Below are 13,739 nucleotides of genomic sequence, written 5' to 3'. Positions count from 1 at the left end.
AGATCCTCTGACCATTTGAATCAGCTCTTCATTTAATCATATACCTGACTCTCTGGAGCTCCAGTTGTACCTCCATAAAACCTCATAACTTTCTGCTTGTTCTTGTCCACGCCAGCACCTCCCTGGGTCCTGCGTACACTGCCACTGAGCTAGATGTTCAGTAACTTCCTAACTTGTCTCTTTTCTTCCAGACTTTTCTTTTTACTCTGCTCCCTCTAGCAACTAATGAGAACCCTTAGAGATGTTGGAACCTCTGCCTGTTCATAGGAAGGCAGTGTGTATAGTTGTTAAATGAGCAACTTTAGAGGCAGAAAGTCAGGATTGAATCTTAGCTCCACAATTTTATTAGACATTGGTCATGTTGGTTTTTTTTTTCTTTCTTTCTTTGAGATGGAGTTTCTCTCTGTCACCAGGCTGGAGTACAGTGGCGCGATCTTGGCTCACTGCGATCTTTGACTCCCTGATTCAAGCAATTCTCCTGCCTCAGCCTCCTGAGTAGCTGGGATTACAGGCATGTGCCACCACGCTCAGCTAATTTTTGTATTTTTAGTAGAGACGGGGTTTCACCATGTCGGCCAGGCTGGTCTCGATCTCCTGACCTCGTGATCTGCCTGCCTCGGCCTCCCAAAGTGCTGGGATTATAGATGTGAGCCACCATGCCTGGTCCAACATTGGTCATGTTTTGTAGCCTCATTTTTTTGACTTGTAATTTGGAGAAAACCACCTCATCTAATTGTTAAAATTAAATGATAGTGTTTTTGAGCCATTTAGCAAAGTAGTAGGCAAACAGTAAGTGCTTAATAAATGCTCACCATTGCACTTGTTATTGAGCAGTTTAAATAGTATGGAAATTACGGTTTTTGATAATTTGAAAGACCTCATCCTTAGAGTTATCTGGGACAAGTTCTTTTATTGCAGTTAATTCTTGGGCTCTTTCCCCCCATTTTGTTTCACAGTCATTGCTCTGTTCAGTTCTGCTTTCTTTTTGAATCAATTTTAGTCCTTTGTATTTCTTAGTAAATTATTCATTTCATTGAGATTTAAAAATTACCATCATGAAGTTATGTGTAATATGCTTTTAAAATGACTTTACTCTCCCAATCCGCGGTTATATTTGTTTATAATTTCTAAATTTGAGTATCTGTAGCATCACCTTTGCTTGATTAGTTTAGCCAGAACTTTGGCTAAATGTGCTTTTTTTTTTCTTTTTTAAAGCATATCTAGGAAGTCTAAGTTTCATACTTAAAAGTTTCTAGTTCATCAATTTCTTATTTTCTCTTATTTTTAAATTTTTTATTTTAATGCTTAAAGTTCATTCTTTCTCTTAAAACGCCTTTATTGTAAAGAACTTGTTCAGTCATCCCCAGCCAGCCCTGGAGCAAGCTTCTGGTCAGCTCTCCTCTTTCCAGCCTGCTCATGGTCATCCAGTCCCATCTCGTTCAGAAAACCAGAGGCTTCCAAGGAAAGCTGTGTTAGTCAGGACACTTGATTACTGGTACCTGAAACCCAACTCAGGCCAGCTCACATAAAAAGAGGAGCTGAGTGGCTCATGTTATTGAGGTTCAGGGTATAAGTGCCTTTAGGCACAGTCCGATCCAGGAGTGCATGTTGTATTTTTGGGAACCTGTCTTTTTCTCTAAGGTCATCTGCTTTTCTCTGATAAGTTTATTTTTCCAGCAGCTGCTCCTATGTGGTAGAGAAAGATGGGTCTTGTCTCTTTGGGTTGCACACAATCCTTGTAGCCCCAAGTGTCTTAAGTTGAGATAACTTCTGTCTTCAAATACTCATCTCTGTCCCTAAAAAAGGATTCTGATTATTTTGCCTGGGTTTACTACTATCACTATTTTGTTGACTATTGCCTGTGGGTTAGAATTGATGGAGAGACTTTGCTTATGAAAATGAACAGGGTTTACTTATATAAAGAACATGGAAGGGAGTTAGCATAGTTAGAATACAGACAGAGGTGTCTGTCACATTTTCTATGACAGATGGAGGTACAAGCGACCAGTACCCAGAATCCTCACTGAGAATGCTCAATTGCAGATGATACGATCTGATGGAGAAAGAGGGTAAACCTCAAACTTACTGAAGGTATAACTCTCACCATTCCAGCCAGATGTTCCTCATCAGTCACAGTATGATCACTGCCCTTCAGTACCTGGCATAACCAAGCATGAGCACTCAGTCTCCTAAGCCTGCTTCCTGCATGCTCCTGAGTTCAGTAGTGCAGGACCGGAAGAGGCTGGCTCCCTGATGTGTGAGTCATGCCAGAAAGCCCTGAGATCAACCACGGCCTCACCTACTTGAGGTCCTGCCCAGCCCTGGTCTGGGGTAGGGACATTCTGATTGGCTGGCAGCAGTCACACCCTTTCCCCCCAACTATCAGTGGGACTTCATACAGCACCAGAAAGAAATAGATGTCAACTCCAACAGTGTTTGCCACATCCCATGAGCCTTAATGTGTGATAGTCTTGTTTTTCTTAATTTTTTGTATTTTCTAAGTAATCTTGTTACAGTTTGGATTTCCTCATTGATACAGACTTATTCAGGAGAGAGAGGATATGTGTGTTTAATGTCCTCATGATCAGATATTTAGTTAGGTTTGGATTTGAGGTGCAAATCACCTCTTCAGGTTTTTTTGTCAGGAGAGTATACACCAAGGAACAGAGCCTAAAGGGGTTAAAATTTTAGTTTTGAGTGGGCTCCCTGGTCGTGACGAGTATTGAGAACAAGGCTTGAATGTCAGGTCAGAGTGATGGTTTCTGCTTCCTCCCCAGTTGACAGTAACTGACCCCAGTGAGGGAACGAGTTGATTTACCCACACGGGGACAAGCAGAGAGGTGGAAAGAGGCCTAACGGGGCTTCTAGAAGGCCCCGCCTAGCCTGCTGGTCGTGTGCAGCTAGAAGCTTACTATGAGCCCTTTTTACCCAAGAGCAGGTGGTCCCAGGGAGAAGAGATGGGCCCACTCTGGGTTTTTTATGTTAAAGTTGAGCCCAAAGGATTTTGGAGTCTCATTGACTGAATGAGAATATTTCTCCAGCTTGAGAATGAGCAGGTGGGTGCTTGTGGGCCGGGAAAAGAAAGCACTTCATGGGGTTAGGTTAATGGCATTGTGGTCAAAACTGTGACCTGAACAAGCTTTTCTTTCTGGGGCTTAAGTTTCCCCCTTTGTTGTCTGATGGGCTGCTAATTTTTGTAAACATTCAGTAAGTCCTGGAAAATTATGAGCACTCTTTTTTTTTTTTTTTTTAGTGGTAGAGATTCCTTGGCATAGATATTAGCCTTGGAAAGTACATTATTCCAATCTTTTATAGTTTCCATTTCTGGACATGTTTCCTGAAAAGCAGCTGCATCTAATTCTCTTTTGGTTGTGACCTACCTTGACTGTCCTGCCCTCCTGGCCCTAAGTCCTACAGCCTCAGGGTGAGCTCTACTGCCTCTAGGCTGCTTTTGATGGGGCTGTCCCTGTACTTGGAGAGTCATTTCCAAATTCCAAATTCTGCTGAAGTGAGAGGGGATCCAACTGTCCTGCCCCCACTTTTCTCTTAAGCTGGAATTATGGTTTTTGCCACTTTCTCCAGAAGCCCCTGATAATTGCTTAACCAAGTCCTATATTTGTTATTTATAGCAGATACTCCTCAAAGTTTGTGGGATGTAGCTAGCACCATTCCTAGTTTTCATTGGTATTTCAGAAGAGGGGAGGTTGATACCTGGGCCTGAGCCAGTCTCTACCTGGAAGTCCCTGGTCATCTTGCCAGCCTGCCGACGGCACTTGCCCTAGCCCACCCTGCCCTGCCCTGGAAGTAGCTTCCCCTTTATTTGTTCTCCTCTAGCACATATCTTTGTCTTTCATTCATCTTGTTAATCACCGTGGTGCACATTGTAGTGTTTTGTATAAATATTTATTTAGTAACTCTAGGCATAATTTTTATTCATTTATGTAAGAATTGTAAAAAGATGAGTATTTTTTAAGTGAACAGTATTTTTAATTTACACTTCCATTTAGAAAGGGAAAAGTTAGAATTATATATTCAGATATGGAGCAATCAGTAAATGAGCCTATATCTGTATTTCGTAAGTCAATTTTTTAAATTGACAAGTGAAAATTGTATATATTTAGGTGTGCAGCATGTTATTTTGATATATGTAGAAATTGTGAAATGGCTAAGTCAAGCTATTTACCATATGCATTACCTCACGTCCTTTTTTTTGTGGTGAGAACACTTAAAATCCCTCTTAGCAATTTTCAGGTAGTTACCATGTTGTACAGTAGATCTCTTGAACTTATTTCTCCTGTCTAACTGAAACGCTGTGTCCTTTACCAACATCTCCCCCAACCCCCGCCTCTGGTGAATACCATTTTACTGTTTCTGTGAGTTTGACTCTTTTAAATAAAATATATAAGTGAGAGCATGAGGTATTCATCTTTCTGTGCCTGGCTTATTTTGTAGGACTGCAGTATTTTGTGTATTAAAATAGAGTACGTGAGGGCAGTTTGAAGAAATTCTTCTGAAGACATTAGGAGCAAAGGAATCTCGGCTCCCAAATTAAGCCACCCTTTGCCAGATAGCTTTTCTTTTTCTTTTTTAAATTGCAGTAAGAACACTTCACATGACGGCTACCCTTGTAACAGATTTTTCTGTGCACAATATAGTATTGCTAGGTACACTGTTGTACAGCAGATCTCTAGAACTTAATGATCTTGCATAACTGAAGCTTTGCTTTGCTTTTAAGCTTTCTAATAGTCAAGGCAAATGAGATATAAGTAAGATTTCTTAGTTTTGAGCAGCTACTCTTTCCTAGGAAAATGTGTTCAGATTCATCTGTGGATTTAAAATCTAAACTGTTGACTCTCTTTAGCAGCTCAGCTGCATGCATTGGGGCTTTCATATTTCAGTTATTTTAATACATCCTAGAATGAGACTACAGGTACTGAAACTCCTTGAACAACAAGGAATTTGAGTTTTCCTCACCCTGCCTCCTTATCACCATGGAACTCTTCCATTTTCTTTTTATTTTTATTCTTTTTCTCCCTTTTCCCCAATTTTTTTTCTAATTTTTAGATCAACCAAGATGGTATAACCTGTTAAATACATAAATGACCGAGAAGGTATTTTCCTGGTTGAAATATCAGAAATATTATTGGCATTTATGAAACCCTAAATTTAACAAAGCTTCTTTACAGAAATTTTCTACCACCCTCATGAAAATGATTTGCCCGAGTTGTAAAGATGTGTTATGAAAGAACTTGACACTTTTAGGAATTCGGACACTCTTTGGTTTTACATCTAGATATTTGACTTAGAGGAGTGCAGTCTTTAAGTAATGGTCTATTTAAAGTAATTAGCTAACATTTGTGGGTAGGAGGTGACAGAATTGGATGTTACTAATCCTAGCATTATTTGGTAGCATTTTTATGCCTGGCATAACAGTTTTATGAAAATTTTATATGTGAAAAGCCAGTGTGTCTGCTTCAGGGTGAGATGAATTCTGTTGCAGTAGTTGTAATTTTACTATGAGACATGTAAAAGAAGCAAAGCAAAATAGAGAAACAGCTGGAGAACACAATTCTGCTTTTCCAAGGAAAAGGAACTGAGCAATCTGTTGAGCAGCCTCTGACCCTTGAACCCACTGTGGGCCTATGTGCAGCCTGATGCAAATCAGAAGGATCAGGGAAATGATATCTTCAGGGTGCTCTCTTTAGAGAATCCCTCAGTGGAAGGGCAGGACCCTCAGCATGTCGAGATCTCAGAGTGGAATCCTTCTTAGGGCTCTGACTAGAACGTTCTGGTGAGGCCCTCTGGGAAATAGCCACCAAAACTGCAAACTAACATGTGCTGTGCCTGTTTTTTTTGTCTCCACTCCCATTATAATGGTTGTTCCCACCCCTTTTAGAGACCAACCATTCCTCTCGGCCTTGTCTCTCACCCAAACCACTGTCCCAGCCTCCTAACTGGCCTCTCTCTGTCTCCACTTTTGCTCCCCTATAGTCTGTTCTCCATCCAAAGCACAGTAATCTTTCAAAAAAAGGTAAATCTCCTTACCCAATCATGGCTTATTTGCACTTCGATGAGAGATTGAAACATCCTATCTGCCCACCAGGTGCCGCCTGCTGTAGCTCATTTTGGTCCTCTGGCCTCAGCTCATTCCCAGCCTCATTCACGTCTTTACTCTTCTTCACACCTGCCAAGCTGTTCCCTCTGTGGGAGCCAGGACTCCCACACCTGCTGTTTCCTCTGCCCGAAACATTCTGCCCCACCTTGCGTCATTGTTCCCTCTCAGACCTCAATTTGAAACCTCCTCAGAAGGGCTTTTGTGACCACCCTGCTTAATTAGGTGCCTTCTTTCCCAGTGATTTTCAAGATCTGCAAGGAATGGCTGATTTGTAAATTTCCAAACCATTTGTGGGTTGAGGTTTTTCCAAGATATAATGAAGATGCTATAGTCATGTCAAATTGCCGTCAAGGTTTTCAGCACTCACTCTTGTTTTCCGTACTCTTCTCATTGTGGCCTGGTAGCAAACAGTTCAGGCCAACACTGATCTGTAGTTGACACTTTTGTAGCAAGCAGCATTGCTCTGCTGATTACCCTGTGTACATGTCCTTAGAACCAACCATTCTGCAACCCTCTGGCTTTTTGCGGGTGTGTCCCCAGTAGAATGAGCTCCATGATGACAGGGATTTTAGCTTGGACTTGTCACTCATCCATCCACAATGCCACGATCAGTGTAAGCACACACAAGATTTGTGTTTAGTCCATGTGGATGCTCCAGCTCCCTGATGTTCCTACCCAGCACAGCCCAGTTCATGGAGAAGAAAATCATAGGAGCCCTAGGTTGCGTCTCCCTTCTTTCCTGTGTGGATCTGCTTCATCTCCATCTCCTTTTTCAGTCTCTTAGTAATTTTGCTAACTCACTGCATGACCTTAACCAGGGGACTTTAATACCACTTGCCTCCACCTCCATATCTGTGAAGTATGCATGGTGTTTTCTTCCACTGTAAAATGAAGTAGTGCTTTTGGACACACTTTGTGATCTCCAAAATGCTCCCCTGAGTGGTTTCTCAGATAGGCATTGATTTTATAACTAAAAAACAAAATCCAATTTCCTCCTTGATGTTTTTAATGAGGGAAAGTGCAGTCAGCAAACTTCCTGTAAAGGGCCACATAGTAAATATTTTAAATGTTGCAAGCCACATAAGTCTGTTGTTTTTTCCCCCCAGCTCTTTAAAAATATAGAAACCATTCTGATCTCCAGAGCTGCAGAAAAGCGGGCCAGGGCAAAGATTACCAATCCCTAGTGATAGTCGGAATTGTATTTCTGTGGGACTCAGTAAATTTTATTTTCTGTTTATATGAAATCAGAAATGTGACCTGTAACAGTTTTATTTTTCTTGAACTGGCACTCTTGCAAAAATGTTGATTACTGTATTCATACTTTACACCCCTTGTCTCTTGTTTTTAAATGCATCATAGTCACTGATTTTTTGAACAGTTAGTCTCACCACAAAATCATGGTTCTCCAGAGCGGGATTGGTGGTTTTTGTAGGGGAACCCAAAGCATTGTTGCACATTTGAAGACCATTTTGAGCTTGGATGGGCCCTTAGAGCTTGATGATATATCCAAAAGTGGACTCTGATAATAATGCATTTTTGCCTGCCATTCAAAATATATTATGGTCTTAATTTCCTTAAGTTTTTCTCTGATGATTTACTTATTTATAGACATCTGATGAAATCTTCTATTGAATTTAAAGCTGATACAATGTTCTTGTTTCATTTCTTGGTAATAGTCAGATGTGAATTACTACTGGCCAAGTTTTTATAGTATTGTCAACTTTTTAACTGGTTAGTTACAAACCGGCTGTGCTTGGATACAATTCATCTTTTGTAAAAGCCCCTTTTCCTGCCTTCACTGCCAGTATTTCCTGACGGCCATCTCTTGCCTTTCTTATAAACCATGTTGCCGATATTCTTCTGCAATGCCACTTGTTTCTGGTGCTTTTTGTTTGTGTGTGTGTGTTTTAAGACAGAATCTCCCTGTGTCACGAAGGCTGGAGTGCAGTGGCACGATCTTGGCTCACTGAAGCCTCCACCTCCCAGATTCAAGCAATTTTTGTGCCTCAGCCACCTGAGTAGCTGGAATTACAGGCATCCACCACCACGCCCAACAAATTTTTTATTTTTACTAGAGACGGAGTTTTGCCATGCTGGTCAGGGTGGTCTCGATCTTCTGACCTCAAGTGATCCACCCGCCTCAGCCTTCTAAAGTGCTGGAATTGCAGGCATGAGCCATTGCACCCGGCCTCCAATGTTTTTTCAATGTTCTTTGGTTGCAAATTTTAGCAAAGTTCTCTGATTGAAATTAACATGGTAGTAGGTCTTAGCAAGTCAAAACCAAAATTGATAAAATAGCACCAGGGTATCCCTAACTTTTTCTTTTTAACTCTAGCTTGCCTTGGGATGGCCAGCTGCTGAATGAGAAGCCCGGAACCATGGCGCTATATAAATGCAGATTATTGGCAGTGTGTGATCTGAGCTACAGTATAGTGTGTTAGGAGCGTGGATCTGGGAGCCAACTCTGCCATCTGCCACTTCCTAGCTGTATGATGTCGGGCAACTTTTTAACCACTCCAAACCTCAGTTTCCCCATCTGTAAAGTTGGCCTAATAAAAGGACCTTCTCCGTAGGATTATTGTGAGTTCTAAATAAGTTAATACTTGCCCTCTAAGCATTAGCTGAATTAGTGCCATGTAAGCACTGGTTGTTACTATGTATTAATCAGTCACTTGGCAGGAGCCGGGCAGGTATGAAGAAGAGTAAGGAGGTGAGAGAGGTTGGTAATGAGAGAAGAGGCACTGGCTGAGAGACAAAGTGTGCTTTTTCTGATACATGTTAGTGGATAACATTTCACATGGAAAATTTTATATTTAACTTGCTTTGTCCATTTTAATTTCTCCACAGGCCTTTGTGGAGGCCCAGAATAAGATTACTGTGCCATTTCTTGAGCAGTGTCCCATCAGAGGTTTATACAAAGAGAGAATGACTGAACTATATGATTATCCCAAGTATAGTTGCCACTTCAAGAAAGGAAAACGGTGAGACTGCTTTTACTGAATTTCCTTTTTATTTTCAAAGTAAATGCTTGCTTACGTTGTAAAATACAAATTCCAGATAACTTGTCCTTGTGTAAGATTAATTCATTATAAGGAATTAATTCCTATGTCTGAATATGAGAATAATATTTTTGATCTATTACATATTGTCCGAATTGTTAAAATAATGGTTAAGAAATTTAGTAGAGATAGGTCATGTAAAGAAATCTAGATTATAGGAAATTGTTGTTGTCTTACGGGTAGTAATTGGTGAGACAGGATGATTCATAGACAGCAGTGGAGGTTTGTTTGCCTCCAAATTTAATTATCTTTGACGTATACTACTTGGAAACATTTAATTCTGTGTATTTCTTCCATCAAAGAATGGTGAAATGGGTGAATTCACTTCTCTTGTTCCTGTCCCGTTAACACCCACTTACACACGTTTTCTTGATCTTTTATTAAATCTGTTTGAAGCCACTATCACACATTTACTTTAGACTTTCTTCAGCCCTCTACCATTCTTACACAGAGATCAGCAAAGTAGAGTCTGCCTACCAAACCCTGCCTGCCTACCTGTTTTCATAAATAAGGTCTGATTGGGACACAGCCATGCTTATCGGTTTACGTATTGTCCATGGCTGCTTTTGTGCTGCAGCTACAGGCTTGAGTATTATAGTGACAGACTGTATGGCTCACAGAGCCTGAAATATTTGCAGTCTTGCCCTTTACAGAGAAAGTGTGCTGACCTTCCACCATAGCAGCCTCGCTAAGGAAAAGAACCAGAATTTGATTTTAGAAAAGTCTGCCTTCTTCTTCATTTAAAAGAAAAAGTTACTGCTTTATTTGAATATCAGTTTTTATTTTAACACATAAAATGGTCTTTATTTGTCTCTACTTAGCTAATGTGCAGAATTACAGTACATGATTTGAATATGGAAAGCAGTTCTGTTAACAAGCTCTAGGTGGCGAGAAATGATGGGCCCTTTCACCTATGTCCCCACGTCCCTGTGATGGCCAGGTTACAGTTGTACCTTTGTAGGGTTTTGGTTTTGTTTTGGTTTTTGCTTGTGTGTATTTGGTTTTACTCCACAAATAGAAAACTCCACAGCTAAATAAAGACCATCTCTGTTCCCCAGGTATTTTTATTTTTACAATACAGGTTTGCAGAACCAGCGAGTATTATATGTACAGGATTCCTTAGAGGGTGACGCCAGAGTGTTCCTGGACCCCAACATACTGTCTGATGATGGCACAGTGGCACTCCGAGGTAAGTGCTATACACAGAGGCCCGTGGAACATCCAAGACCCTCACTTGGAGTTCTGAAGTTAGTGCAGTTGCTTTACCTCTGAAATACCAGGCAGGGTGTGGACCATATTGTAGAACAGATGCACATACAATATCAGGAAAGCTAATTTTTGCACAGTATATTTAGAATACATGAATAGTCACATTCCTCTTTTCCACTCTGATGGCATGAAGCAGAACTGGAGAATAATTCACACTGGATCCAAATTAGCTTCTAAGGCTTCTGGAATCTTCAAGTATCATCATCATTTCCTATAACATCCCTGAGACATACCTGTGATTAGAAAAAAATAAGTCATCTTTCATAAGAAATTTAAGCTGTACCAAGAATGCTCCAACTATGAATATTAAACAGGAAAGAATGTTTATCAGATCAATTTCCCTCTTGGGAAGGAAGCGTCAGAGTTTTAAAAATCTAGTTAATTGTCAGCATGTCAGAATTACAAGTAAAAACACACAAATCTTGTAGAAATTGAACAGCTGGGTGTCCTGTTCCCTGAAGATGCAGGTTTAAAGACTAAGTTTGTCCACAGTTGCTGTACATCTCCTGCTTAACTCTGCCCCTAAGGTAACCTCCTCCACAGGCCACAGAGAAGATTATCCCAGGTTTGTGCAGTAAGCAGAGTTCTAGAGTAAGGAACTAAGTTATTCTCCAGTTCTGTGTTTTAATAATTGTAAACTCTACAATGATAATGTCCTAGATGATGTTAGCTCAGCCTTTCCCCTGTAGTATCTTCTGGTTTTATAGAAAAAAAACCCATATGATTAGTTACGGCCCTCTAGAATTGAGAAATTGAGACATTGAAGTCCTCTGTAATCAATAAGATGGGAGTTATAGAGCCCCGTTCCATCAGACCTGTGCAAAGACCCTTTTATATCAACACTTCTAACCATGATCCAGTCATTCAGTGGTCCACCCTCCCCTCCCTCTGAATAGGCTGTGTATATAAACAATGATCCTTTATTGAACCAATATTGAAAATAAGACATCAGCCAGCTCAGATTCTTCCATGAATCTGACCGTGTAGTTTTCAGTGAATTTAATACACAGGTTCTGTTGAAGTAACATATCCCGTATAGGAATTTATTTAGTTTCCACAAAGATCTATCTTGCAACCCATCCGGAGGGACAGGGTCTTAACTCCCACCCCAATAATGCATTCTTCCAGTGACTTCTTTATGGAATGTTTGCCATGGACAAAGCCGTGATGGGTGAGAAGATAAATTAGGCATGAGACCTGCCTCAAACAGTCATTGAGTTTTCTAAGAGCGGTATTATAGGGAAGTTATCACAAAAGGAGTAAACATTCAGATTCTTTTTATAGTATATGATTTTTAAACATACATTTCAAATCAAAATGTTTAATTTCAATTTTTCTGATAATTTTCTGATATATATACACACACACACACACACACACACACACACACACACACACATACAATTCAAACACTCCAGTGCTAGGTAGAATAAAAGGTGAATGTGTTTCTTCTTCCTGTCACTTTCTAGACTCTTTTCTGCATTTACATACATATGAGCCTAGATCCTTTATAGGACTTACAATGGTTAATGAGTAGGTTCTGTGAAATTTTAAACTAATTCCTCATTAATTAAAATTCCATGTAAAAGAATAGGAAACCTCTAATAATAGTTGAGCTTCTTAAAATTTTCAGTCCCAAATAACATTTAGCAAACAGCCTAAGAGGAAATCTCTGGTGTCAGAGTTTTCAATAGGAGGTGTTGTATCAAATGCTTTACATACTTCATAATTGAAACAGCTAATATGAAACACAAGTATTTGCCAGGAAACATTCCATAGTGATTAGGACACTCCACCAGGGCCCTAAAGGATTGTACATGATACGACAGTCTATAGACATGTTGCTTTTCCTTTCACAATTTCTTGTGGAATGTGCACGCTGGGCACCTTCACTGCAAACCCTCAGGCTTTATTTACCTGGACCTGTGATGGTCAGACAGTGTGGACATTAATCCTTGTGCACAGGTAATGCTCCAAAAATGAGGCTGTAACAAGGGATTTTAGATAGTTTGGAATCAATCCCCCAAATTACCTAATGGCTCCAATTTAGTTCTATTATATGGTATGTGTCATAATTCAGTCATTACTCTAAAAGCAGTTTCCTTTTTCTCATTCCCTTTAGAGTATAAATAAAATATGACAGAAGTCTCAGATGAGCTCTGCTTTTAACTGAACTGCCTGTTGCATTATAAAAATTTCAAAATGAAAGCATTTTAGTAGGCATATAATCTAATATTTCATTTTATAGACAAATGAAGACCTGGAGAGGTTAGGAAGCTTGTCTGAGGTTATAAGGGTAATTCTTGTAAAACTCGGGCTGAGCCCCCAGGATTCCTCACTACCAGATTCCTATCCCTTTTGTTGCCACATTCTGCCTCCGTGTTACGGAAGAGAGCTTTGTCAGATGGCATAGAGGGCAGTGGAGTTGCGTTCCTATGGTTGTCATTGGATGATTTCTCCTGTGTCCCATAGGTTACGCGTTCAGCGAAGATGGTGAATATTTTGCCTATGGTCTGAGCGCCAGTGGCTCAGACTGGGTGACAATCAAGTTCATGAAAGTTGATGGTGCCAAAGAGCTTCCAGATGTGCTTGAAAGAGTCAAGTTCAGCTGTATGGCCTGGACCCATGATGGGAAGGGAATGTTCTACAACTCATACCCCCAACAGGATGGAAAAAGTGATGGTGAGCGAAGACTTCAGAGGAAGCACATTTTTCACAAAATGAAGTGTGACTTCAAGTGACTGAAAAGAGATGCTAAACCCTATGTAGAGGTTGTATGGTCCAGAACCATGTTTCCTCAAAGGGTGTTGTATCAGTTGGCTTTGCTGTGTAATAGACCACACCAAAATGTAGTGGCTTAGAATAGTAACCATTTATTTTTGCTATGAACCTGTGGGTTGGCCAGGTAGTTCTTCTGGGCTTGGCTGAGTTCTAACATGTATCTGTGGTCAGCTGCAGGTCAGTTGGTTCATCTTGGCTTGGCTCTTTTACATATCTGGGGCCTCAGCTGGGATGACTAGCAGACTAGCCTGGGCTTGCTCACGTGGCACCTCAGTAGAATTACAAGATGGGGAGCTGAATGGCACAGCCTTCTTAATGCCTAGGCTTGCTCCTGGCACATCACCTTTGCTGCATTCTCTTGGCTAAAGCAAGCCAGAGGGCCATCACCTTTTCAGTGGTGGAGAAGTAGATACAGGGAACTGTGGAAAATTGGGATCGTTATTACAATCAATCAGTCCCTTATAGATGTGTTATATCTCCTAAGGAGATTATGGAGAAGATGAATTTTTAAACTG

General features: G+C 40.5%; 1 protein-coding gene across 2 annotated transcripts in view; it reads left to right on the top strand.

Moving 5' to 3' along the window:
* The window catches only part of PREP (prolyl endopeptidase), a 134,005-nt gene that overhangs the window by 17,413 nt on the left and 102,853 nt on the right, over positions 1-13,739 (top strand). For both annotated transcript variants that reach the window (XM_003897963.4, XM_021937646.2), the window contains exons 3-5: positions 8,963-9,096; positions 10,233-10,363; positions 12,916-13,125. In XM_003897963.4, coding sequence (XP_003898012.4) covers positions 8,963-9,096; positions 10,233-10,363; positions 12,916-13,125 — 475 coding nt within the window. The remainder of the gene's footprint in view (positions 1-8,962; positions 9,097-10,232; positions 10,364-12,915; positions 13,126-13,739) is intronic.

Source organism: Papio anubis, chromosome 6 (assembly GCF_008728515.1).
Source record: "Papio anubis isolate 15944 chromosome 6, Panubis1.0, whole genome shotgun sequence".
In the NCBI taxonomy this organism is placed as follows: domain Eukaryota; kingdom Metazoa; phylum Chordata; class Mammalia; order Primates; family Cercopithecidae; genus Papio; species Papio anubis.
The sequence above is the reverse complement of the archived record's forward strand: the minus strand, read 5'-3'. Positions and strand labels throughout refer to the sequence as shown.